This window comes from Rhinatrema bivittatum, chromosome 1 (genome assembly GCF_901001135.1).
Source record: "Rhinatrema bivittatum chromosome 1, aRhiBiv1.1, whole genome shotgun sequence".
NCBI classification, from domain to species: domain Eukaryota; kingdom Metazoa; phylum Chordata; class Amphibia; order Gymnophiona; family Rhinatrematidae; genus Rhinatrema; species Rhinatrema bivittatum.
In genome coordinates, this window is record NC_042615.1 from 126,535,413 (window position 1) to 126,562,621 (window position 27,209).

The 27,209-nt window shown below is 42.1% G+C and overlaps 1 protein-coding gene across 2 annotated transcripts in view; it reads left to right on the top strand.

Moving 5' to 3' along the window:
• Positions 1 to 27,209, top strand: part of LOC115083233 (microtubule-associated tumor suppressor 1 homolog) — a 218,753-nt gene that overhangs the window by 156,347 nt on the left and 35,197 nt on the right. For both annotated transcript variants that reach the window (XM_029587051.1, XM_029587044.1), the window contains one exon: positions 12,004 to 12,174. In XM_029587051.1, coding sequence (XP_029442911.1) covers positions 12,004 to 12,174 — 171 coding nt within the window. The remainder of the gene's footprint in view (positions 1 to 12,003; positions 12,175 to 27,209) is intronic.

A 27,209-nucleotide genomic window follows, 5' to 3' on the forward strand; every position in this document is an offset into this window, starting at 1 on the left:
CCTACGCCAACATCAGAGGCATCCACCTTGACAATAAAGGGGGCGTGTAAGATCTGGGTGATGGAGGCATGGCTTGCTGAAGAAAGTGTCCTTCAGTTTTTGGAAAGCGGTGACAGCCTTTATAGACCAATTGGCAACATTGGCACCCTTCTTAGTTGGAGCTGTTAAAGGCACAGTCAGTGAGGAGTAATTCTTAATGAAGTTCTATAGTAATTTGTAAATCCCATAAACCTTCTGAGAGCTTTTAGACCAGTAGGTTGGGACCATTTCTGAATACTCTCCAGCTTTTGTGGGTCCATCTGGAACCCCTTGTTAGACACTATGTACCCTAGGAATGGTACAGATTCCTTGTGGAATTTGCATTTGGACAGCTTAGCATATAGATGGTTCTCCCGCAGTCTTTATAACTCTCTTGACATCCATAATGTGGGTATTCAGATCTTGAGAAAAGATCAGAATGTCATCCAAATAGACGACTCATTGGTAGAGTAGGTCATGCAGGATGTCATTCATCATGCCTTGGAAGGTAGCTGGGGCATTGCATAAGCCAAAGGCATCACCAAATATTCAGTGTCCGTCCCTGGTGTTAAAAGCTGTCTTCTATTCGTCACCTGAACGAATACGAACAAGGTTATATGCTCCTTTAAGATCCAGCTTGGAAAAGATCTTAGCCCCCTGTAGGCGGTCAAACAGCTCTGAGATGAGTGGTAAGGGATAGCGGTCTTTGACTGTGATCTCGTTTAGACCATGATAATCAATGCATGGACGTAGGGTTCTGTCTTTCTTCCCCACAAAGAAAAACCCTGTTCCTGCAGGAGACTTGGATGGCATTATGAAACCTTTTTGCAGATTTTCTTGGATGTATTCAGACATCGCTTTATTTTCCACCACCAAGAGGGGGGTATTCCCTTAGGTGTTTAGTTATTGTTTCAAATTGATCGCACAGTCATAAGATCTGTGTGGGGGAAGTATATCAGCAGCTTCTTTAGAGAACACATCTTGAAACAATGCGTATTGAGGTGGTAACCCAGGCATCAACAGAATTGTAGGCATACAGGGTAGTGGTGAAACTTCCTTCAGGCATTTGCCATGACAATCTGGGCCCCAATGTGAAAGCTCCAGTATAGCCCAGTTGAATTGAGGCATGTGCTTTTGTAGCCGTGGTAACCAGAGTTCTAAGGGGGGGCATAGCCTTTTCTAGCACGAAGAAGGAAATGGATTCCGGATGAAGAGCTCCAGTCCTTAAACTGACCGGTTCAGTTTGTAGGGTTACTTCACCTGGTAAGGGCTCCCCATGGATAGAGGATAACAGAAGCGGAGAAAGTGGTATGTCAGGGGGAGCCAATGCGGCCGCCAGTGCAGAGTAGTGCTTACGGGTCGCCGCGAATCTCATCGCAGCGGCCTGAGAATAGGAGGCGGCCCGGTATCAGGGCCACCGCCCCAGATCCAACATTGTGAGCGGCCCAAGAAGATCAGGGCCACTGCAGAGCCCATCCTGTGGCTACCCGTGAAGAGGAGGCCCAGAGGTGTGAGAGAGGCTGAGGGTCTGTAGAGTGTGTGTGCATGTATGAGATGAGTTGAGACTGTGTGGGAGTGAGGACCTAAATGTTTGCAGAGACAGCATGTGAGAGCCTCTGTGTGTGTGAGAGACACAGCATGTGACAGTGTGAGCCTGTGCTTGAGCAAGACAGCATGTGGGAGTGAGTCTGTGTGTCAGACAGCATGTGCCAGTGAGAGACTGTGTGTATGAATGATTGTATGAGAGCATGTGAGAGCCTGTGTGAGAAAGCATGTGAAAATGAGAACTGATTGTGTGTGAGGGAAGAAGACAGAGAAAAGAAATAGAAAAAAAAGACAATATAAAAGGAATTGGCAAAAAAATAAAGGGAAGGTGGAAAAAAAAGCCTGTGACCAACCGATTAGAAAACTAAGATCAGACAGCAAATGTAAAAAAAAAAAATTACTTTTTACTGATTGACACATGTAATCTTTGGGAATGTGCAAGAGTAGCACTTTCTCTATGCAGATCTCACAATGAACGAGATCAGAATGGAGGAACTGGAAGCCCACAGGGCCTGCACAGAGGAGGCAACAGAATGGGCTTCAGTGCCAGTAGCAACAATCAGCACCTCCCCAATAGCCACGCGGCAGCAGTGACAGTGGCAGCAGAGGAATGAGAGAGGCTCCGAGGTTGCTGGCATAAGAAAGAGAGGGGTCTGCCTTTAGTGTGTGCATGTGTATGAATGGGAGTCTGGGGGTGTATGTGTGTGAATGCATGGGTGTCTTCCTGGGGGTGTATGTGTGAGAATAGGTGCCTGCCTGTGTGTGGTGTATGTGTGTGTGAGAATGAATGTGTGCATGTCTGGGGGATGGTGAGGGAGTGGTGTGAAAATGAATGGGAGCCTGACTGGGGGCCAGTTTCAGTGTGTGAGAATGACTGGGAGCTTGCCTTGGGGGGAGGGGGGGGGGGGGTTTGTGTGTATGTGAGGGAGCCAGAGAGAGTGAGAGCATGAGTGTGTATGAGAAAATCCAGGGGAGTAAGAGTTTGTGTGGAGGGAGAGAGAGTCTTAGAGCCTGAGAGTGTCAGTGTCTGTGAGAGCGAGAGGTCATGGTGGGTATAAGAGCATGAATATGTATGTATGTGACAGTGTATGTGTGAGAGAATGGACATGTGAGTATGTGTGAGAGAGAGAGGATAACCTCCTAATCCTCAACAATATCAGGGTGACTGGAAATCAAGAGCTCCCATGTATGGATAGCAGGGGCTTTTTAAAATCCTTATTGGTTTTAATTATTGGGTGTTATTTGATATGTGCTGTTTCGAAATATTTTATTGGTGTTTGGGAAATTGTAAAAAAGTATATGATTTTAATTAATAGAAATTCTATTTCAGTAGTTTTAAATATTCATTTATTAGTATGGTTTTACTATTATAACTGATGCTTTGTTTCTTGATTTTGTTTTATGGGGAATGGTGGTTTTGTTTTTCCATTGTTAATACAGAGTCTGGCTTCTTGGGGTTTCCATTTCAGTTTTTGTCTAATTTTTGCTCCTTTATTTTGTAATCTGTATTTGGTGAGGGTCTGTCTCTGCTCTGAGTGTGTGACCATGATGAGAGATTCTGCTAGCATAGGGATCTATAGCAATCTGGTTTGTGTTTCCTCAGTTGGTGGTGTATTGGTATTCTAGGACCCAGTGTAATATTTACCCTTTTTCACAGGTAGGGTTTTTGTTTGAGTCCTTGGTGTTATTACTGTTATGTTACGATGGGATTGTAGTATAGATTTTGAGTGTCTTTTTTGTAGGGTTTTGTGTTAATTCACAATGTGCCTGGCAGTGGAAGGTGTTTGTGCCGCTGTTACTGTGAGGTGACACCAGAATTTGAAAATATCTTAGTATGATTAGCTGTAAGGGAAACATCCAAGCTCCATTGTTTGGGGGAATTTCAGTGCAGGATTTATATTGACATTCTGTCCCTTCCTATAAATTCCAGTCTTCACTCTCATAGCCATATAGAATTAGTTGAATGAGGCTATCAAATAATTTTATAGTATGAAACTGCCCAGCTTTTTAAAATTACGCAGAAGACACTTAGGACTTTTTTTTATTAACACCAAATATTCAAAAGCTGTGTTCATCCCATCAAGCTCATACATCTCATTAAAGAGGTGAATTGAATAACACAATAACTTTGTTTTATTATTGTTACTCATAAATTATAATATTAATCTTGGAATATTATATATTTTTAATATAAATGAGAGGTTTTCACAAGATAGGTTGTGTCGTGAAACATTTTATTTATGTATATATTTAAGGAAACATACATAAATTGTCTAAATACATTTTGTTTGTTTAACCTTTAACCTCTGGTTTGCTAGTAGACTGAATTACTGTGTCACGAAATTGTTTGTCTAAAAAGTGTCGCCAACATGAAAAGTTTGGAAAGCTCTGCTTTATACAATCCCTGCACTCAAATCACATGCAATATATTGATTCATTCATACTCAATCATTGGAGTCTGTTCTGATCCATAGCTGTCTATTCGTGGTACAGAGTCTTCCGGAGATCTAGCTAACCTGCCTAACATTCTTTCCACAGTCGGGGGGACTGTAACTTCACTTCTGAGATTGGATGTCTCTGGATCTTTTGTACTAAAAAAAAACTTTTTTGATTAAGTTTATAGAAAGTGTTTTTCCTGCTTTATATTGTATGTTTGCTTTGCGGCTTGGGCAGTCACCTTGTTCTGCTTGAAATCACATAATTGGACATTTTTAAATGTTAAACTTTGCCGTGTGTGTATATACAAAATCTATTAGAAATCATTTTACTGTCTAGTGAATGTCATCTGATTTTTGGAGGTAGTCTTAAAAAAAAACCTAAAAAAAAAACCTCCCAAACAAACCCAAATATCTGGATTCATCAATGAAGAGAAAGTCATACTACATTGATTTATAGTAATCTCTTAAATGGCTGGTGGTCTGAAATATTCCTTCATAGGAAAAAAAATTAAAATGTCACATCAGTATCAGTGAAATGCCTCCCTTACCCAGGAACCTTGATGTTAATACAAAAATCTGCAATTGTCACCCAGAACTAATACAGTAAATCTGCCATACCAAAATAGCATTAATTCCCATAAATAGCAACAATCTCGTATGAAAAGGCTATGTCCCAAATACTTCATTGGGCCCTAAACACCAGTACTCCTAGTGAGAAATTGGAACAAGTTGGACTGCTATAGATGGCTATGCAGAACCTACGTTCTAGCAGAATATTTCATTTGTCACAGGTAAGGAACACAGACACTCAGCAAGGACAGAATAAGGCATCACAAATGGATAGAGATATGAAGATAAAAGCTGAGTTCTTTCATTCTTCTATCCACTCCGGTTTCATCTCAACACCCTTTGTTACCTGCTAACAGGAAGGGAAAAGTGGAACAAGAGGGAATTAGGGGCTAGATTAGGGAGCAGACGTTTGTTCGCCTGCTTCCATGCTGCACTCTTTTGTCCTGGTCCTGCTGTATTTTTTTTTAAGTCAGCTGCCTTGACCCTTATGCTATCTCCCCCCCCCCCCCCCCCCCCAGTGCACTCTTTCAACATGGACTAACTGTGCCTTCACTTGAACTCTGCTGCCTTGGCCCTTAGCCTTCCCCCCCTCCCCACCTTCCCCAAAGTACACTCTTTCAACATGGACTGGCTGTTCTATGCTTTCCACTCTCAACCCCCATTCTGTTGCTTTAATGCTGACTAGCATAGGAGGCATTGGAGCTTGAAGTGGAAGGCTGTTCTCTGCTGCCTAAGATTTGGTACACTGGCTAATAGATATTGGGGTAGAGCCTGTATGATTATGCAGTGGGTCTCCTGTTATGCCCATAGGTTAAAGCAGCTTTCCTGATAATGCCCTTTAGGATGACATCTGCAGGGCAGCTGCCCCTGGTTCTGATGGGAGTAGATATGTAGGGACCTGTATTGATGGGAATCCCTAGGCAAGCAGGCACACTTCTGGGAAGTTCGAGGCTAAATATGATGGGCAAGGGAAATAGTCTAGTGATGCCAGAGATCAGCAGCTGCGTGCACAACAGGCACTGTCTGCACTCAGTGGTCAAAACTCAAAGCCGCCTAAGTCTTAACTGTAGGATACTTACAAAAGAAATTTGTGACTATACCAAAGAAAGTAAAAGGGAAATATTAAATGTTATGAGCCAGAAGCACCAAACTATATATTTTTTTCTTCCATTGACCACATCCTCTGTCCACGGTTGCTTTAACCTTGTGTATTCTGGGAAATCCACAACATGGTGATTTATTCACAAATAGCTTTCAGTTGTCTCTTTCTGCTTATCAAACACTCTTAAGATCTCCAAAAGCTTTTTTCTGCAGAATGGGTCTCACTCAGTACCTTTCCTGCACTTTCAGTATGGTTGGATTGGCTATGGCTGGGGCAGAGTCTTCCTCTGGGACAGAGTCTCTGTCCCAGAGAGAACGCAAAACTTGTCAGGGCCCTAAAACCTTTCAAATCTGAATAATCCACATCTAGGTTTATGTAGTAATATGAATATTAAAAGGTTCTTGTGACTTCGTAAAGTAAAGGAAGATTTGGTGGCTTAATGTATAGAAGCAGAGCTGCCTTTTGGAGGTGGGATGGGTGCAAGCAGTGCAGTTGCCTGTTAGGGTCCAGAGCAAGTGGGTTATGCATCTCTACCAGAAGATGGAGACAGAGCAAAATGTCACAGTATGTATACCCATGCAGTGACCTCAGCCTGCCAGTATTCTCAAGCTCCAGCAGTTGGTGTACATGCATCTCCCCACTAGGGATTGCTTTATTTTAAAGAGAATTCAGGAAATTCGCCCCATTCTCCTGCGGTGATACCACTTGGTCATTCCCAAGGTTGAGAATTCCTGAGGTGATTTCTCTGTTCCTTCTGACGGGTTCCTTGGTCCGTTGGCTGCTTGAGCAGCTCAAAGGCAGTGGGTGCAGGGAGCCAAGTGCAGTAGTGACGGCACTTGTCCTCTCTCCCCACAGCTGGAGACTATCTCTATGCTCAGCCAGGTAAGGTTGAGCTCTGGTAAGTTTAAAAAAAAACCAAAAAAACTATACAGAGACAGGGATTTAGAAGGAAGGTCTTCCTCTTCCCCCAGTCTTTGTACTCGTGCGCTGGTCTGTTCGTCCCACTCTGTGGGAGGTCGAGGGACGTGGGCAGCCTGGTAGATTGAGCAGCCTCCTCAGGCTAGACATGCTCAGAGGCTTTTTGCTCGACACTGCGTGGTAGGCCACAAAAACATTTCCCACATTAAGGCTGCCCTCTACAGGATTGTTGGTCCAGCATGTATGTCTAGCTGTGCGTCCAGTGGTGCGCTCAATTTTTGGGCGCACAGTCAGGCCCAGAAGTCTGTGTGCCCACATTAAGTGCAGTTTCCCTGTGCTCAAGTGATGTTATGCACCTTAGGGTTTTTTTAAGCTTATTTATGGCCACCTAGGTAAGCACCTAGGTGTGCGCATTTGTGGACGCATATATTTTTTTGTGCGCCTATTTGAGCATGTAAAACGGCAGCTAGATGCATATCTCTGGTTGCCACTCAGCACATTGTTGGCTATAATGGCGCCTGTTCTAAGAAGCCTGAGCGTCTTTCTCTTTGCATGGCTTGTCCTATTCAGGCATCTCAGCTTGGAGTGCCTGCTGCTTTGTGCCAGTGCTATTTGGAGGCTCAGGGGGGATTTGTTTTCCTCTGATTTCACTAAGCCTGGTTCTTCCTAGCCAGATGTGGATTTGGGTAAAGATGACTCAGGTGGGGTACCTGTATTTGGTACTCCCCAAGCTCCTCCTAGTCTGGATTCCTCTACCTTCTCATGGGTAGAATTTTTTTTCAGGGGTTAAAATCCTTTCTCTAGGCGCAGTTCTTGGCCCTGCCCAATGCTTCTCGGGAAGAGGTTCAGGTAGGAATCTTGCTTGGACATTTGGTTAAGTGCCGGAGTTTCTGGATAGAGATCCTGGTTGCACAGAACTCTAATCCTGCCTCTCTTGAGGATGGTGAAATTCCCCCAGGTTGGAACTGTATAAAATTGTTGTGCTTCTTTCATAAAGATGAATTGCTAGCTCTGATTTCCCAGACCTTGACAGTGCTTGGGGTCCTTGGGGTTGATTCAGTGAGCCAAAGAGAAATCCCGTTTTGGTTTCCTTGTGTAAAGTATCATGTTTTTCCCCGTGATGGAGACCATTAAAAAATTAATTGATTTTTGAGTAGGGTGCCCCAGAGGCTAATTTCAAAGGTGGTCAGATTTTGGAAGGCCTGTACCCTCTGGATCCAGTGGTAAGAGAGTGCTTACATTTTCCTAAGGTAGATGCACTTGTGTGTGCACACTCCAAGCGGACCACTATTCATGTGGAAGGAGGAGCAGCCTTGAAGGATACTCATGATAAAAAGATTGAGACTATCCTTAAACAAACTTTTGAAGCCTTAGCCATGACTCTGCAGATTGCTTTTTGTTCCTTGATGGCTCGCTTTTGTTTGCTTCTCTCCCAGGAGGTCAATGACTGTGGGGTGAATTCCAGGGCAGTTATGGAACCAGCTACTGCCTTTTTGGCAGATGCAGGCTGTGATTTGGTCCACACTTTCAGCCCAGGGGATGGCTTCAATAGTGGCAGCCATACGTCAATTATGGTTGAGAAATTGGTCAGCTGATGCAGCCTTCAAGGCTAATCTCACCAAGTTGCCCTTTAATGCCTTGCTTTTGTTTGGTAATGAGTTGGAGAAAGTGGCTAGTAAGCGGGGTAAGTGTCTGGTTCCTTGTTTGCCTGGAAGATAAGCAGGTGCAGTACTCCCCTAATATAAAGACATGTTAAGGGTTCCAAGCGTGTTCAGCCTTATAGGTGAGTGTCCTTTTGTCCCAGACAACCCAGAAGAGGTACAGGCTTGGGTAATAAACTCCTGAAGCTCCCAATGAAGTTTTGCAGACCCTTCCACAGGAACAGGAGATACGGGAATGTCTCTCTTTATCAGATGTGTGTTGACATCATATCTGATCAGTGGTTCCTGGAGGTGATATAAGAAGGATATGCAATGGAGTTTTGCAATGTTACTCGGGAACTGTTCATGAAGTCCCCTGCCATTCCCCGCAAAAGAAGTGGGTAGTGGAGGGTGTATTGGCAAGGCTCCTCAGTCTGAAGGCTATGGTGCCTGTGCCCCATCTCAAGAAAATACAGGGTGCTATTACATTTATTTTGTTGTGCCCAAGAAGGAGAGCTCTCAATCGTTATCTGCGAGTGAAGCATTTTCGAATGAAGACCTTGGGCTCGGTGATCATGGCCGTGCAGTCGGAGTTTCTGACTTCACTGGATCTGTCTGAAATGTTTCTTTATATTCCCATCTGATTAGAACTTTTCTTTCTGTGGTTTGCTGTTCTGGGATGTGGCTTTGTTTCATCTATTTTTATTTAGATTTATATATTTCACACTTTTTTCAGTACTTCAAAGTGGATTACATTCAGGTACTGTTGGTATTTCCCTATCTCCAGAGGGCTTACAATCTAAGTTTGTACCCAAGGTAATGGAGGGTAAAGTGACTTGCCCAAGGTCACAAGGAGCAACAGTGGGACTCAAACCCTGGTCTCCTGGTTCGTAGCCCACTGCTCTAACCACTAGGCTGCTACTCCACTTTAGAGTACTACCCTTTGGTCTTGCCACAGGGTAATGGTGGTTGCAGTGGAGTTGAGGGGATGGAATCCTACTACATCTGTACTTGGATGACTGGCTGACTTGCACCAAGTCGCTGGAAGACACACCTGGTGACTCACAAGGTGATTTCTGAGGGAGCTCGGCTGGGTGGTGAACCTAGCCCAGATGTGTCTTCAGCCTACTCAGCTGCTGGAATACCTGGGCATTTGGTTTGAGAAAAAGCAGGGCAAGGTGTTCCTACCGGAAGCTTGAATTCAGAAATTGCAAGCTCAGCTTTGACTGAATACTCTGTGGCCAAATGTGTGGTTTTACCTGCAGGTCCTTGGCTTAACAGCGACCCTGGAAGTGGTACTGTGGGTGAGGAGGCATGTGCTTTTCCTCCATTGCCCATGTTGGGCAGACTGATTTGAAGGATCGCAGGGGTGGTGCTCTTGGTTGCTTCAGATTGGCCCAGGAGACCGTGGTATGCAGATTTGCAGAGGCTTCTGGTGAATTTGCCTCTTTGACTTCCAGCACACAGGAACATGTTGCTGCAGGGACCTGTTCTTCACAAAGATCACTCAATTTTGTCATATGGTATGGCCCTTGAGAGGGCTTGCTTGCTGAAATGTGGGTACTCTGCAGCAGCGATTTCCACCTTGGTAAGAGAAAGTTCTGCACTTTCTTGGCAAATGTGTGGGTTTGGAGAGTGTTTTGAGGCCTGGTGTGAGGATCGAGGTATTCTCCCTTCCTTTGTCAAGGTTTGGCTCATTTCGGAATTTTTGCAGGATGGTTTGAATAAAGGCTTGGCTCTCAATTCCTTAAAAGGTGCAAGGTAGCAGCTCTGTCCTTTTTCAGGGGTCAGGTAAATGGTGGATACTTGTTGGCTGATCCTGTTGTGGCCCATTTTCTGAAAGGAATAAAACATCTTCGGCCTCCTTTGTGGTTTCCGGTGCCCCTATGGAGTCTTAATTTGTTTTTGGCGTTTTTGTACTCTGTGCTTGCGGCTTCTGACCTTGAAAACTGTTTTCCTTGTGGTAATTTGTTCTGCGCATAAGGTTTCAGAACTGCAGGCTTTGTCTTGCCAGGAGCCATTTCTCCAGTTGACTCCAGGGGTGTGATCTAGCTGCATACTGTTCCTTCCTTTTTACCAAAGGTGGTCTTGAATCAGCCCATCTCTTTGCTGTCCCTTGACAGATGCCAAGGAGTATCTGCTGTTCTGAAGGTTACTGAGCATTTGCAGAAGTCCGATTGGCTGTTTGTCCTTCATGGTGGTACTAGACAGGGAGAGCCAGCCTCGCAAGCTACAATAGCTCGCTGGATTAAGGAGATAGACATGGCTGCATACGTGGATGCTGGGAAGCCATTGCCTAGTCAGGTTTGGGCCCAATCCGCTAGGGCTCAGGCAGTGTCATTGGCAGAAGTGTTATAGTCTCCCATTGATGTTTGCCGAGCTGCGATGTGGTCCTCCTTACCTTTCCCAGATATAGTCTGAATGTGCAGGCCTGGGAGGACGCAGCCTTTGCACATGTAGTTTTGGCAGGACAGCGGGCAGCCTTCTGTCCTCTTCGCAAGTAGCTTGGGTACAGCCCACTTGTTCTGGATTCATCTGACTGGACACTAAGAAATGAGAAATTACTTCTTAACTAATAATTTTTTTCTTTAGGACAGTCAGATAAATCCAGCTTCCCTCCCTCGGCTGCCAGATAGTTGCAAATTGATCCTCCTGTATGTTGTTTCCCAGGGCTCCCTGCTAAGTGTTCCACTAGTCCCTAGCCTAGTGTTACTTTCTTATCTGAGCTCAGTGTTGGCTGAGTATTGACATGCTTTTAGTTTTTTTTTCATCAAGTTTTTTGTTAGTCTGTCCACTGTTGCTTTTGAAGTGAATACTGGCAGGCTGAGGTCACTGCAGGGGTATATGTACTGTGATGTCAGCTTGCTCGGTCTCCATCTGCTGGTAGGTGTGTAACCCATTTGTTCTGGATTCATCTTACTATCCTAAAGAAAAAGAAATAGTCAGGTAAGTAGTAATTTGTTTCCTAAGTGCCTGGGATTGGATTGGTGTACTCCTTAGTTATTGCCCTGAGTTTGTTGAATGCTGGTTCTGTGATGTGGCTTCATAAATGTAACTTGTTTTACCAGTTTCCTTTTACAAAATTAGTTTGTTTAAACTTCAGTTAACTCTTTAAAAAGATACCATATAAGAGTGCAACCCACTGAAACCTATCAGGAAATCCAAAAATGGCCAAAGCTCAAAAATCAGAGTATATTTTCACTAGACAATGTACATTTCTTTATCACAAAAGAAAAATTGTATCTGCGTTTGAGTGGGTTAGATCCTTCTGGCTTCTGTTTTTATATATATTTTTGCATGTTGTAGTCTTATGGTAATTTTTCAGAGTTAATGGAAGTTTAAGTTCTAATTTTGTAAAAGGAAACTGGTAGGATGCTTATAGAAGCTTGACACATTATTTGCTCTAATATTTTTGGTCATGTCTTATGAGTAGCCAGAATTGCCGGCTTAAGAAATGTGGACTTCAATGTAATGTGATTACTCAGAATGAGACTTAAAAAGTGGGTGTTTGAAGGCATTAGTCTATGCACAATACTGTTGAGTAAGGAATCCAAACTTCAGTGAAATTCAGTTTTGATTTCATTTTTCTTATGCTATTGTATCCTTTGAAATAGTACATAAAATCTGCTTAGAATAAATGTACATTTGTTCAACGGCAATATGAGCATTGAATGTACAAATTTATAAAATTTTGGTTCTTTATAACATGTCACACTTTTATTACTAAATCTCCACTCATACTGCTTAATTGAGTATTTCCTAAATTTTATAGGAATAGATCTTACTTCACCCAAGGGAAGGCCTGCTATTAAAGCATCTCCAGCAGTTGTTACAAGATCATTACCCAGAAGGATACCATTGAAACAATCAACTCTTGAGAGAACTCCCAGTGTGTCTTCAGTGTGTAGCAGCCAGAGTGAACGAAGTGCCCTCAGCAATAGATGTAAGTAGTTTTGGCAGTGTAAAGTCATCTTCCATACTGTGTTCATTTTAGGTTTGATGTTTAAATGGTCACATTTGTTTGGTTTCAAAATGCTTAGTATTTTCAAAAATGCAAGTCAAAATGTTTATCCTTCTGTTATGAATTGGGTTACATAACATGCTTTTGAGGTTGACTTTCGTTTTGTATGGTGGGAATTGAAGCAGATATAGCCAATAGAAGTTTTGTTTCATTGACTGATTACCAGAAATGTAGCAGAATGCATCTTTGTTAGCACTTCTCAACATATGAAAGGGCTTATAGGTTGTGCTCAGGGTTAAGTATATGTACTTTGATTCTCTGGCATAATGTCCTAGGCTGAAGGCAGCTGGACTTTTATGGAGGATTACAATAGTTGCTAACTGCTAATTGCAATAAGAGGGGAAGGAAAACCATTCATGGTTAGATGGCAGATTACTAAGACCATTATCACTTCTTACTTGTCCTCTGCTTGTACTTGTGGTTTTCTTTTTTAAGTTGATCATTCTAAATAGATGCTTCCACCCAGGTTCTAGTCTTTGACTGTGAATGTGATATGTACAGCCAGTAAATCTTTTGATTATCTATTATGAGATGTCAGCTGGTAAAATCTCTCGGGGAAGCAGGTAAAGGAGTAGTAGGAGGGGGTGGCCAGGCTGAGGAGCATCTGGGATGATGAATGTTTATTCTACATGGAGATATCTTTGTCCAAAATGAAGAACCTGCTAGAGATGAGGCATTAGATAATGGACATTGTATCCCATATGTACAAAAACCATTTCTAGCAGCAGAGAGCATATCGCCCTGAAACGCTTATTAGTTTAGCTACATAATCAATCCGCAGCATAAAATTGCCAGAGGGAGGAGTTGAGCACTCCAGAAGCCATGAAAAGAATGGGATTGTTGAAACTTCTACATGAGGCAGAGGGGGACCCATCTATAGACCAGAGGCTGTTTAAGGAGGAGTTCTACCTTGCAGGAGTTCAAATCAGATATAGGTTACCAAAGCTCCTCAGGTTGCTCCATCTGTATAGGCACCAATATCATTGGGAATGACCTTCAACAGCTCAGAAAGGACTATATGGCAATGGGAAAACTGGAGAAAGAAGCAGGGGCACAGGTGCCTATCCTTTCAGTCTGGCATAAAGACATGGCAAGAGGCATCCTGGAGAAGAGTACATGATTGCATGGATGGTGTTGATAGGATTTTGATTTCTAGGATAATGTCTAATATTGAGTGAAGGTGGCCTGTTTAAAATATAGAATAAACATGTCAAAAATGGTGGGGGCCAAGTTGGATCCTTAGAAAAGCTGTGTTCCAGGAGCTTTAGACTTCCTGAATTTTTCTTGCTGCATTGTTTTTCCTTCTATATCCTTAAAAGGAAAGGAAGACTGACTTTATCCATCAATCCTGATCCCTCTCTTGTCAATAGGACCAATCTATTCTTTGTTCACTATTTATTTGGTTCCAGAGAGCATGGTTGTGTTTCAGATTGGGGAGGGAGGTGGTGGTTAAGCTCTCATCTCCTCCAGACTGGGGTGTTTTGCTGAATCCCAATGTGAGAGAACCCCCAATGAACATCGGTGGAGTGCTTTGTCTTCCATACTTCTACCATTCCAGCACTGGTTGGCATCACTGGGCTGTTGGATTCAGGAAAGAGCCATGGGTGATGTTTTTGGGTGCCATGGTCAGTGAGCTGGATATTGAGGTCTGAGAGCTACTTATCAATGGGAATATCAACTTTAGCATAAGGGTACTTGAAGTCTACGTTCACAGCAGGATTTGCAGAGCAGATTGTAGTTTGAGACCTTCAGTGTACTTCAGAGGACATAAAGCAAATCTGGTCTTGGAATGCCACAACCAGGTCTTTTCAGGATATCTAAGATTAATATGCATGAGATATATTTGCATGTACGGCCTCCATTGTATGCAAATCTCTCATGCATATTCTTTAGGGATGTTCCAATTCTAACCTTCCAGTTTATTTCATTTCTATCTTTCGGGCACTTCATAGTGGATTACATAGGTACTGTAGGCATTTCCTTATCCCCAGGAGGTTTACAATCTAAGACCTAGATGCACTAAGCCACAATATTTATCTGCAGGAGGGTACCCATTATCATGGTGGGATGTCATTATGATAGAGAGGCCCCTCTGAAAAAACATTGTGGCTGTATCGTGACGGCAATTTGTCTTGCGACCAAGCACTGCATCGGCCCTTTAGGCGCAATGGCCATGATTTCACATGATCACCATTACCTTAAAGGAGCAATGGCAAAAAAGGAAAAAAATAAAAATGCATGTGAGTGGCAGCCCTGACCACAAGTCAGTTGCATGATGGTAACCCCAACCCTGTCTAAAATAAAGTATGTCCCCCACCCCGTTCTTTAGAAATAAGTGCTGGCACTGCCGCCTCCACAGTGGCCAAATCATATCGGGGTATATGGAGCCCCCAATACTTCCCCCATCCAAATGTACAAAAGTCATTGGTGACAAGTGGCACCCTATGCTCCCATCCCTCTGAATCTCCCTCCTGTTTTCCCAAACCTCAAAATGTTGAAATGGATCCTACATATTAGGGCTTGAGGTGCCCCCTATCCCTGGGCCTAGTTGGTATCCTCTATCAAAATGGCACTGAACTGATTTTCTCCTTATCACATGATAGTAAGGTCAGGCAGGCACTGTTTTTAAAAAATGTTTTATATGTTAGAGCTCTGTCACAGCTTGATGCATCTCCTAATAAGTTGGTACCTGAAATGACTTACACAAACTCAGAAGGAATGGTTATGGGATTTGAACCCTGGCTTCCCTGGTTTAAAGCCTGCTGCTGTAACCACTAGGCTGCTACTCCCACTCCAGACCGGTTTGACACTCCAGGCTGTTCCTCTTGAAATGAGACCTGTTTGTGGCACTCTTGTACCAGAGTTGCCTTCACTGCACTAGACACATGGGATTCATTTAGCCCCCATCAGTGAAGAGTCACAAAACAAAATAGCTCAATAGTCTGCGTCCTTGACCCTTGTCCACTCAAGTTAGTGAAGCAAGCAAGTGTGAGTCTTTAAGACCTGGGTAGACAAAATTGTGAACTCCTGTCTGAGGTACTGTTCTACAAACCTGAAAAACTGATTCAGCCATTACTAAAAGGCCACCCTGGACCAGGAGAAATCCAAAATCTACTGTTTAATATTTAATATGTAGAACTAGTAGAATAAACAGGAACACTAAAGGACTAGCTTATCAGAGAAACTGGCTGGATAAATACCAATTAGGGATGTGCAGCACTAAAACTTTGTTTTAATTTTGGCTTTCATTTTTATCCATTTAATGCTTGGTTCAGTTTAACAAAAAAAAAAAAAAATATGAAATAAGAAACCACCCACCCCCCTTAAAACAAATAAATGGGTTGCCTCTGGCAGCCCCAGTTGGCTTTCCTGGGCCAGAAAATGTTCTCATGCAAGTCTAATCCCTGTGGCTGGGCCCAATGCCAAAAATTAGTTAGGGGAATGGGCTGGGGCTTATGTGCTCCCACCCCAGCCCCTTCTTACCTTTTCCCAGTTCCAGTGTTGAAAATGGACGGGACAATGATTAACTGCTTCCACTCAGGTTCCAGCACTTAAAGGCACCATCAGCCTGGGGACAGTGCTGAAATGTCACTTCATTGAATGCAGATGTTTCCGTTTAGTTGCATGGCTGTACAATAAAATGGCACTGGCTGCACCAGAGGAAGGCGCCAAAGTTCCATCACTATGGCACTGTCCTTAGGCGGATGATGCCATTTGTTGCAAATTTTTTTTTTTGCATTCAATAAAAACGAGTACACATCCCTAATATCAATCTGCTTTCAGAAAAGGCCATTGAACAGGCTATCCTTGTCTCGACTGGATTCTGTTCTTGGATACCACAATAGTACCCAGGCAGTTCTAGTACTACTTTTATCAGCAGTGTTTGATACCATGGATTACAAAATCATGCTATCATGACTAGTAGAGGCTGGCCTATGTAACAAGGACCTAATCTGCTTCAGCTCCTTGCCATCTGTACAATCAGCTGACATCTTGTCAGCACATAGGATCTGAAATAGCATTGTCCCCCAAGTATCTGTACTGTCGCTAGTACTCAACATACCTCAGACCATTTAAATGACTGATTTGAATCTTTGATATGAAAGCTTAGATATAGGCAGATCAGCTAGTACTACCAGTGGATCTGGACCCATCAAGAGCTATAAAGAAGGTAAGTATGTCACAACCATCCAAGAATGGACTAAAAACAAACCTCATATAAACCTAAACAAAATAGAGATTCTCGTTATGCAAAATAGGCACAGATAGGTTCCTGATTTGAAAATTGTTTAAAACCTATGATCTGCCAGTAAAAAAAGATAAAAAGCTTGGGTCTTGATACTCAAAACTCACCATCTTCCAAGTAGCAATGGAGATGCCACTTTTCATTTACATTACCTATGAAAACTGCACCACCTCATTGAGAAGACAAGTCTAATCACAGTAGTCATGCAATGGTAATCGTATGCAAACTCCAGCTAATATAAATTTCTGCAGCATGACTGATAGCATGCAAGCCATATGGTTATCTCATACCTGTCCTACACAAACTACACTTCAACCAATCTCCTACAGAACTGAATTCAAAACCCTGAGGCTGATTTTCAATGCACTAAGAGGACAGACCTAGCTACTTAGGTCTTTTTTTTATATATGTTCCCTCAAGATCACGAAGGTCCTCAATTTGGTACTGTACTACCATTACAACTCCAACTATTTAAAAAAAAAAAAAAACCCTGCTGATCTGCAGACCCATTCAATAAAGTCCGCGGGAGAAACTGCGCTCCTAGGCGAGCGCCCGCTTTCCCGAGGCGCACCCAGGCATCTCTCCTGGGTGCGCAATTCTTTATTTAAATTCGGGCGTGTCCCTAGCGCCTCCTTATTGGCGGAAGCGGTGGTTGTCAGCGGGTCTGACAGCCAATGCTTAATTTTACTGGTGTCGGTTGTCGAACCCGCTGAGAACCACGGGTTCAGAAAACAGACGGCAAGGTTAAGCGTCCGGTTTCCGAGCCGCGGGCAGATTTCTTTTTTGTAATATTGAAAATTTCTTTTTTTTTTTTGTTTTTGGGGCCTCCGACTTAATATCGCTGTGATATTAAGTCGGAGGGTCTACAGAAAAGCAGTTTTTTCTGCTTTTCTGTACACTTGCCCGGTGCTGTCTGAAATTAACGCCTGCCTTTGGCAGGCGTTAATTTCAGAGTAAAATGTGTGGCTTGGCCACACATTTTACTTTCTGATTTGCGGGTGACTAATAGGCTCATCAACATGCATTTGCATGTGATGAGCGCTATTAGTTTCGGGGGGGTTGGCCGCATGTTTTCCACTCACTATTACCCCTTATAGTATAAGGGATAAGTGTGTGTCAAAAACGCACGGCCAAACGGGGGCTAAATGGTATGCTCTAAAGGTCACAAGCTGAGGCTCCGGGAAGGAAGACTAAGAACCAATGTCAGAAAGTATTTCTTCACGGAAAGGGTGGTGGATGCCTGGAATGCCCTTCTGGAGGAAGTGGTGAAGTCTAAAACTGTGAAGGACTTCAAAGGGGCGTGGGTTAAACACTGTGGATCCATCAAGTCTAGTGGGCATAAATAGAGGAGGCAGCAAACACTGCATGGAGCGGCAGTAGCCACTGAGGCATTCATGGAGCGGGATGCCAGTGGCCAGTGGTTGGTGTTCCACCTTCACGGAGCGGAAGGATGGAGGGCTGCCATCTCAAAAAAATTAAAAAAAAACAAACAAGCAAACAAAACAGGGGTGGGTAAGGGGCAGGGGTGTGGCCTGCTGGTTGCGGCGGTTGCTACCCCTGATTGAGCTGGATGTTCACTAGGATGGCGCTGCTCTCTGCATTGGTGGAGGGGTGGAAGGGAATTGGGGCTGGAGGGTGCTGGAAGCCAATAGACGGGTGGGAGGGAGAAAAAAGGGGGGAAAAAATGGATAAACTGTGTAGCTTGCTGGGCAGACTGGATGGGCCGTTGGTCTTTTTCTGCCGTCACTTCTATGTTTCTATGTTTCTCTACCTGCTTGAGAGCAGCTCCTGGCCATGGAACTGTCCCAGAAATGCCTTGAAATGCATGACTTCATCTTCAGAAAACAGGTCAATGAATATCTTTCTGCTAACCCCTTAATTCCAAGCCTAAGCCTTTACCTTTACCCTAGAAGCTGAACCCACACATGCTGGATTAAACTGACCGAAATAAACAGACACCATTTTTTGAGTGCCTCAAACATGTTGCTATAAACTCTTGCTGACCTGTATTTTATAAACTAAAGCACTATTGATTTATTTCATGCTTATGTAGCTTTTTCAAATTTAGCAATTACTGCTGCCTTACCCCATTTCTGTGTATTTAGCTTAAGGTTTGGTAGGTTATTTTAGTTTCTAGTTTATTCCTTATAGTGCACCTTCCTGTACTGTAAACTGCTACCAAAATTAACTGTTGCCATCCTAACATGCTGTATACCTCTTTAGGTGATATTTCTTAATAAAAAAGATGAGAAATTCATCCAAATGCATTATGGTGAAACAGGGGTTTTACATACACTGATTTCTAGTTTTGCGCAGACTTGTTTTCGCAAGAGACCTTGATTTCTTTGAACCGGCCTACAGATAGTTGACTTTTACACTAGTTCAAACTGAGGCTTGGTACACTAGCTTGACTCAGTTGGACTTGGACAGCATACATATTTAATATAATTTATCAATTGTTTTATAGATCAGAAACTTTCAAATCCTGGTATGTTTAAGGAAGCTTGACACTCTGCAGTACCCTTGGGCAGGAAGCTATTTACTAGTTAGGTCATTGGTCAGAGAGCTGCTATAAGTAATTTGTACTCTGATTGGCCCTTTAGATAGAACTAATCCCAAAGTTGCTAGAGTTCTCTAGTCATGGCTGGGAGTTCAAAGAGCAAGTCAGGGCAGACTCTGCACCAGCTTTGGACTGCTATTTTGGTTTAAAGCAGTAACAGGTAAAGTAGTAAGACTTGAGCAAAAAATAGCTACTTTCACTCTAAACATCGGAGATTTTAATCTGCTGGATGTAGACTGGAGCATCCCTTATGCAGAATCTACAAGAAGTAGATACTCTATGCCCTCAAAGGGGCTATGCTCAAACAGATGGTAATGGATACCATGAGGAATGGTGTAATCCTGGACCTAGTGCTCACAAATAGGGATCATGTCTAATGTCTGGACAGTTGCCTAACTGAGTACAAGTGATCATCGGACTGTATGGTTTGATATTGTGAATAAGATACAGAGAAGTCACACGAAGACCTGAGTTATGAATTTCAAATATATGGGCTTTGACAAAATGGGGATGTACCTGGAGGAAGAACTAGAAGACTGTGAGAAAATGGGAGAGATAAAACAGTGGGCTAAACTAAAAGGAGCTATTACAAATGCAACAGATCTATTAGAAAAGTTAACAAAAGTTCAAGGAAAAAGAAACCAATTTGGTTCTCAAAGGAGGTGACTGCAAAAATAAAGGCAAAAAGATCAGCATTCAAGAAATAAAAAGGATCCCAAAAAAGAGGAACACAGGGATTAATACCTGGTGAAAATGAGACTAAGAAAACAGAAAAGCAAAAGGTAAAGCGGAAGAAAGGATTGCCCAAGAGAGAGTGATGACAAAACATTTCTCAGATATGAGAGAGAAGGAAAACTCAAGTGGTATAGTGAAATTGAAAGGTGACTAGGAGCAATGTGCTGACAGACAAGGAAATGGCAGAAATATTAAACAAATTCTTCAGTTCTGTGTTCACTAAAGAAGATCATGGAGAAGGATTGTAGAAGGGAATGGGCTAGACATAACTCCTTTTACAGAAGAGTATGTATGGAAAGAACTAGGAAAACTGAATGTGGACCAGATGAGGTACATACCAGGATACTATGAGAACTCAGATGTCCTGGCGAATCGGCTAAATGACCTGTTCAATGGATCCCTGGAAGCAGGAGTGGTGCTGCAAGATTGAAGAGCAGTTGTGTTCCTGCTTCATAAGAGTGGTAACAGAGGGGAGGCTAGAAACTACAGGCCAGTTAGCTTCACTTCTGTGGTGGGAAAATTAATGGAGATGCTCAAAGAAAAGATACTGAACTATCTATAATCCAGTAAGTTGTTGGACCTGAGGTAGGCTGGATTCATCAGAGGAAGGTCCTGTCAGACACATCTGACTTAATTTTTTGATTGGGTCACTAGAGAATTGGATCGAGGAAGAGTGCTAATGTCTTCTATTTCGATTTCAGCAAAGCTTTTGATACAGTTCCACAAACAAGGCTTGTAAACAAAATGAGAAGCTTCAGAGTGAGCACCAAAGTGGTGGCATGGCTTACAAACTGGTCGACACAGAGAGAGCCATGTTAAGTGGCGTGCCATAGGTATTGGTATTGGGACTGGTTCTGTTCAATACCTTTGAGAAACATTGTGGAAGGGATAGAAGGTAAGGTTTGTCTATTCCTTCAGGCAACAGTGGATATGCCTGAAGGAGTGGAGAGAATGAAAAGGGATTTACGAAGGCTTGAGTGGTCAAAGATTTGGCAGCTGTGATTCAATGCCAAGATGTGCAGTGTCATGCATCTGGGATGCTGTAACCTAAAACAATTGTATGAAACGTTGGGGGGGGGGGAGGGTGAAGGCTGTGCTCAGAGTAAGCATGAGATCTTGGGGTGATAGTTTCTGGTGATCTGAAAATGGTGATGCAATATGACAAGGTGATAGCTAAAGCCAGAAGAATGCTGGGCTGCATAGAGAGAAATAACCAGTAAGAAAATAGAGGTGGTGATACCCTTGTACAAGTCATTGGCGAGGTCTCACCTGGAGTACTGTGTTCAGTTCTGGAGCCTTTATCTCAAAAGGGATAGAGACAGGATGGAGGCGGTCCAGAGAAGGGTGACGAAAGTGGTGTGGGGTCAGTATCAGAAAATCTGAGGAGAGACTGAAGGAAACGAATATGTATACCCTGGAAGAGAGGAGGCGCAGGTGTGATATGATAGACCTTCAGATACCTAAAAGATTTCAATGATGTGGAAGCGGCAAACCTTTACCATTGGAAAGAAATCATAGAACTAGGGGTTATGAAATGAATCTCCAAGGAGCATGCCTCAGAAGCAACCTCAGAAAATATTTCTTCACAGAGGAGGTTAGTGGATGCCTGGCATGCCCTTCCTAAGGAAATGGTGAAAACAAAACAGAATTCAGAAGGGCATGGGATAAATACTGTTGAACAGTAAAGGCTAAAGGATGGAAAGAAGAAAAGAGTGCATGGAAGAACTTGGTGTGGAGGTTATTACCTTTAACCAATAAGCCTTGATACTGTTGATGCTTCTCAAATATTGCTCTCTGCTTCAATGGCAAGGCATAACAGGGAATTGGATTCAACAGCAACCAAGGGTCATGACATTTATGGTTTGGGAAACAGATAAGCATGGGGTAATGTACTCTGCACAGCACCAGCCTCTATAAGCTTACTGAGCCTTTTCTGCCATCATTTCTAAGTTTCTATACTTAAGCTTAGCAGACATTGTACAATGTAAAAGTAGTTAACTTTTTTGCTTAAGCCTTGCTACTTTACCTGTTGCTTGCAAATTGAATCTTCAGTTTTTCCCCATTTTGTTAAATGAATTTGTTAGCTTTGTCAGTCTTGGAATGATTGAGTCCAATATTCTGTGGGTGTAATTTTAGGAACTGTGACCCCTGTGTTTGGGATCTGTATCATTAGAAACCAACAGGGAATGGTTTGCATGTGGGGACTTGCTCAGGGGAAAGCAGAGCCCAACTGGGTTTGCAGGAGGCTACCAGTGTAGGAGCAAATGCAGGCAGGTCTGGGCATTTCTTGGCAGGACTCAGAATGGCTATGGGTACATTTTGAGTGGATATTTATAGGTGGTGCTGAGGCGTTTGACACATTGTGAAGATTCTTAAAATGTTTTAAATCTACCAATAGTTCTGTGGAGTGTCCCCTAGTTCTAGCAGTATTGCAGAGAGTAACTATTCCCTAAAAACTTGTTCCACTCATGACTTTGTAAATCTGTCATGTCTCCTCTCTTCTTTGAGCTAAAGAGCCCTAACCTGTTAAGCCTTTCTTTGTGAGAACTGTTCTATCACTTTAATCCATTTTTATTGCCCTTCTCTACAGCTTTTCTAGTTCTACTCCCTTTTTTTTTTAGATGAGGTGAGCAGAATTGTGTGCACAATTCCAGGTGTGGCAGAACCATGGCTCTATACAGGAGCATTATATATTACCTGTTTTGTTCTCATTCCTTTCTGAATAAATCATGGTATTGGTTTTCTTTATGATCAATCACAAACCTTGCCCCAAATAACACTGTATTCCAGTTTACCTAATGTATATCCACAAAACAAAATAATGGTTCAACTGGTCACACCTAATTCAATAAATTCCTTTAGCCAATATACGTGGACCCCTTACTCTGAGGGTCTGTATTTAGCACAGACTCTGGTATGGGTATAGGGTCACCTTACTTTTATTACAACTCTTTTTTTTTAGTTCATTTTTCATTTGTGTTAAAATAGTTATCTCTGTCTCTTAAAGTATCGATAGAGCACTTAATTATTCCCTGCCTCTGGCACAAAGATACAAGATACAAGAGGAAAGTTGATACTCATCCATCCAATTTTGGTTAGCATCCCGACACGCTCGCGTTTCGGACAGAGTCCTGCCTCAGGGGATTTCCTTCCGTATCTGCACTCCAATCATTCAAAAACTCCGCTCCTACGATAGTGACGTAACTGTCCGGAGAAGACGACGTGATAGTAGACTATGGCGAATGACAAAAGACCATGAAATGATGCTGACGTTATAGATGGTGGCTATGTGAGAACATTAGCTATGGTCATAATGGAAATAATAACAGCGTGTCTAGAGAGAAGGAAAATAGGAGCAGGACCGTGAGATCGAAATTTAATCTAGTATTGAAAGGAGAGACAACCCGACGTGAAAGGAGACTCAGTTCCCGATTATGTAATTTCCAGCCCCGGAGTTAAAAAAGGATCTCTCTGTTTGGACACATGTCAGGAAAGGGCGCAAAAAAAGAACACGGGAGCCAAGAACAAAAAGAAGTTGACATTACAACACCGGAGGATGGATGGTGTTTTTGAATGATTGGAGTGCAGATACGGAAGGAAATCCCCTGAGGCAGGACTCTGTCCGAAACGCGATCGTGTCGGGATGCTAACCAAAATTGGATGGATGAGTATTAACTTTCCTCTTTGTGCCAGAGGCGGGGAATAATTAAGTGCTCTATCGATACTTTAAGAGACAGAGATAACTATTTTAACACACAAATGAAAAATGAACTAAAAAAGGAGTTGTAATAAAAGTAAGGTGACCCTATACCATACCAGAGTCTGTGCTAAACACAGACCCTCAGAGTAAGGGGCCCACATATATAGTTGGCTAAAGGAATTTATTGAATTAGGTGTGACCAGTTGAACCATTATTTTGTTTTATTGGTTTACTTTAGCCATTACTGCATACTGAGTTTGATCTCAAAGTATTGTTCAAGGATTCCAAGATCATTTGTTCCTAGTATAGAGCCCAACATTGTGTACCTATGGTTTAGATTTTTTCCCCTCTGATATGCTTCATTGTAAATTGAAAGCTGCAGAGAATATTTTGGAAAATAAAATCTTGCACCTCGTTAACAGGGTCATTCATCTGCATTATGGTGTTAATGCACACAATAACGCCATCACACGTGATAGTTATCTAAACACGCAATGCGTATACAAATTTTACAAATGTATTCAAAGGGGCAGGATTGGGGAGAAGTTTAGGTGGGATCAGTCAAAATGAGGGACGCTATTGCACTGTGCGATAGTGTAGTTAGTTCCGGCATTACATCTTTTTTTTTTCCTGGCATTAAGCTGTGTGATATGCCTGAAACGGCTGAAACGCAATTTTCAATAATTTCTATTTTGGGCTTTTTTGGCCATGGGGAAGGGGAGAGAGTGGAGTGAAGAAGGGAGCCTCTGGGGTGGCACACACATAGTAGTCAACTATTTATACTGTTATAGGAGGGCCATCTAGTAACTTGAGGTGAAGACTTGGTGGTGGCCTAGGGTTTTGGGGTCAGTTTTACATGCAGAGTGAGACGTACAAACAGCACAGTTGATCTCTAATTTGGAGAGAGGAAAGTCACACAGAAGAGATTTCTACAATGTTCTCTTGCCCTAGCTTGATGGAGTCTCTACCAGGGTACTATCAAGTTAGGGCGAGAGAACACTATAGTAATGTAATCTTTGTCTGACTTTCCTCCCTCCAAATCACATCAAATCTTTACTTAGGTCTACTGTGCTGTTCTGCATGTAAAATTGGCCTCCAAACCCTAGACCACCACCAAATCCTCACCTTGAGTTACTAACTGCCCTCCTATAGTGATATAAATAGTTGACTACTATGAAAGCCTTAAAGTCTCGCTCTCAGAAATGCCTATCTGGGCATGTCACAAGTAGTGAAGTACAAATATCATGGGGTTCAACAACTTTAACGTATGTCGAGAGAAACCACCTATGCGAAGTGATAAGACCGCATCATGCGGTAACCCTGAAATTATCATAACCACACATTTGATGAATCTAGGGGTAAATTTCTAAGTGTGTGAACATTTTGGGAGATGAGTTACTTAAAGGCTATCTGAGAGATTTTGGAAATCCCTGAAGCTTCCATTACCTTTGGTTCGAGCCTATTATCTACCAAGGAAGAAAGGACAAGATGTGAATTAAAAATTAATAAATTGTACATGAAACACATGATGGATATTTCATCATTTATTACTAGAGTCTTTGAATATACTGCATTGCTGGCAACTTTACTTTTGGTTCTGATCTTGAATGGATTATCAAATTTTTATTCTTGTAGTGACTTTTTTTTTAGCTATGATTAAAATATTTCTTTAGGTAACAAGACTTCAATTTGTAGATAAGCTTATCTATCTCAAGATCTAAAGTTACTGCTGGGGGCTACTTATTTATTAAAGTACCTTTGCAGGTACAAATTGAATATAATTTTTGAACCAAGAAGGCAGCTACTAAAGTGACCAATGGTCTTCATAATATGAGAATAGACTTTATGATCTAAGCATGCTATATTAACCTGGAAAAAAGGAGGGAAAGGAGATGAGGCATCTAAATATTTCCATGGAATGAATGCCCTGGAAGCAGGTCTTGCTCAACAAAATGGAAGCTCAGTAATAAGGAGCCATGGGAGGAGGCTGGAAGATGGTGGACACACGAACAGCTGCCCTGAGGAGATGGGGACAATATCTGAGTTCAGGAAAGCATGAAAATAGAAGATCTGAGGAAAAAGGATTATAAGGCTGAGCAGGAGCTGTAGATGGGGCTGTATGGGCTTTATTTGCTCTCATGTTCTGTGTTTCTGTGGTGAACAATCTAGCCAGTCTGAGTTGACAAAAAATATAAACTGAGAGGTTGGTTATAGGTGTTCACTCTGAGGGGAAGTGACCAGCTGATTGCCACAAGGATCAGTGCTAACTCCAATCCTCTTGGGTGTTCTTATAAGTGACATTTTGCAAAGTGTGAGAAGGGAGCATGTACCTGTTTGCAGCAGATATGGATTTGAATTTATTAACTTTTAGACCACTTGATTTCATGGTAGATTCCAGAAGAAACAGTATAAAAAACAAGCAAAAAAACTAATCATTCACAAATACATTTATTACATTTATTATAAACAATATACATGTGAAAGCTATACCTTGAAATGGAAAATAGAGCACAGCCTATTTATACCTTTTATTTTGAAAGCTTTTCTGAATAAGTCTGTTTAAAGGTTTTTTTTAAAGCTGTCATCAGTTGTCTGCATGCTGTCCGGAAGACAGTTTCAAAACTGTGGTCCAGCAATCAAAAAGGCCCTATCTTGTGTAATGTCCAGCCAAGCCTATTTTACTGTGGGAACCTCAAACAGATATTTTCCTTCTGACAGAGCCTGAGGAGGTCCGTAGATTCTCAAACTGTGCTGAGCAAGCAACTCTTTTTCAGTAAAAATCATTTTATGAATGTTAGCTATCTTGCAAAAGCACTCTCCACCTAATCAGGAGCCAGTAAATTTGAAATATGCTCATGTAAAAGTTCCAGAAAAGACTACAAGCCACAACATTTTGAAGTAGTTGCAAAGGTTGTAGTTTACTGTGGCAACCCTATGTAGAGTGAGACTTAAGCACAGTATAGAAAGTAGAGGGTTTGAAATATGGCTAAAGGCGTCTGATCAGGTGGAATTTGAAGAGCACATTGGACAAGATACTTTATATGTAACGAAAGCGATTAGCTCCACATCAAACATGATGGCTTTCTGGAATAACATTGTTTTGAAATCTTAAATTAGAAAGCATTATGAAAAGGAATATTTGGAATATTTAAGTTTATGAAATAGCCATTGGTGTGCACAGTGAAGACAGAGAAACCAGTTTCAACATATCAGACTAGTATGTGGAATACTGAACAAAAAGAGGTCATCAGCATAAAGTTGGTTTGCGCCTAGGCATGAAACTTTTTTTCTACAGATAGGAGCCAGGTATGTTGTATGTTAAACATAAAGGAAAGAGAGCAGCCTTAAGGGACTACAGTATTCATATTTTTCCAGTTAGAGCAATATTCTCCCAGATGGATTTGATACGACCTAGTCAAAAAAGATGAAAACTAATTAAAAACTTTAACAGATGCGAATGGAGGATAAGCAGTTTATCTATATTTGGTCTAAAATATCCAATAGCACCAGAGCACATTCTGCACTACTATTGAAACCTTTAATCATGGTGTTGAAAGATGAGTAACAGTCTGATATGAAAATTTGCAAGAGTATTTTATTTAATTTACTGTATACTCTCTCAATTGTGGTTTTACAGATTTAAAACACATTTAAAATGACTTTAAAATGTAGGCACACGATCGCATAAGGCACTTACATGATTTTTCAAATCTTTT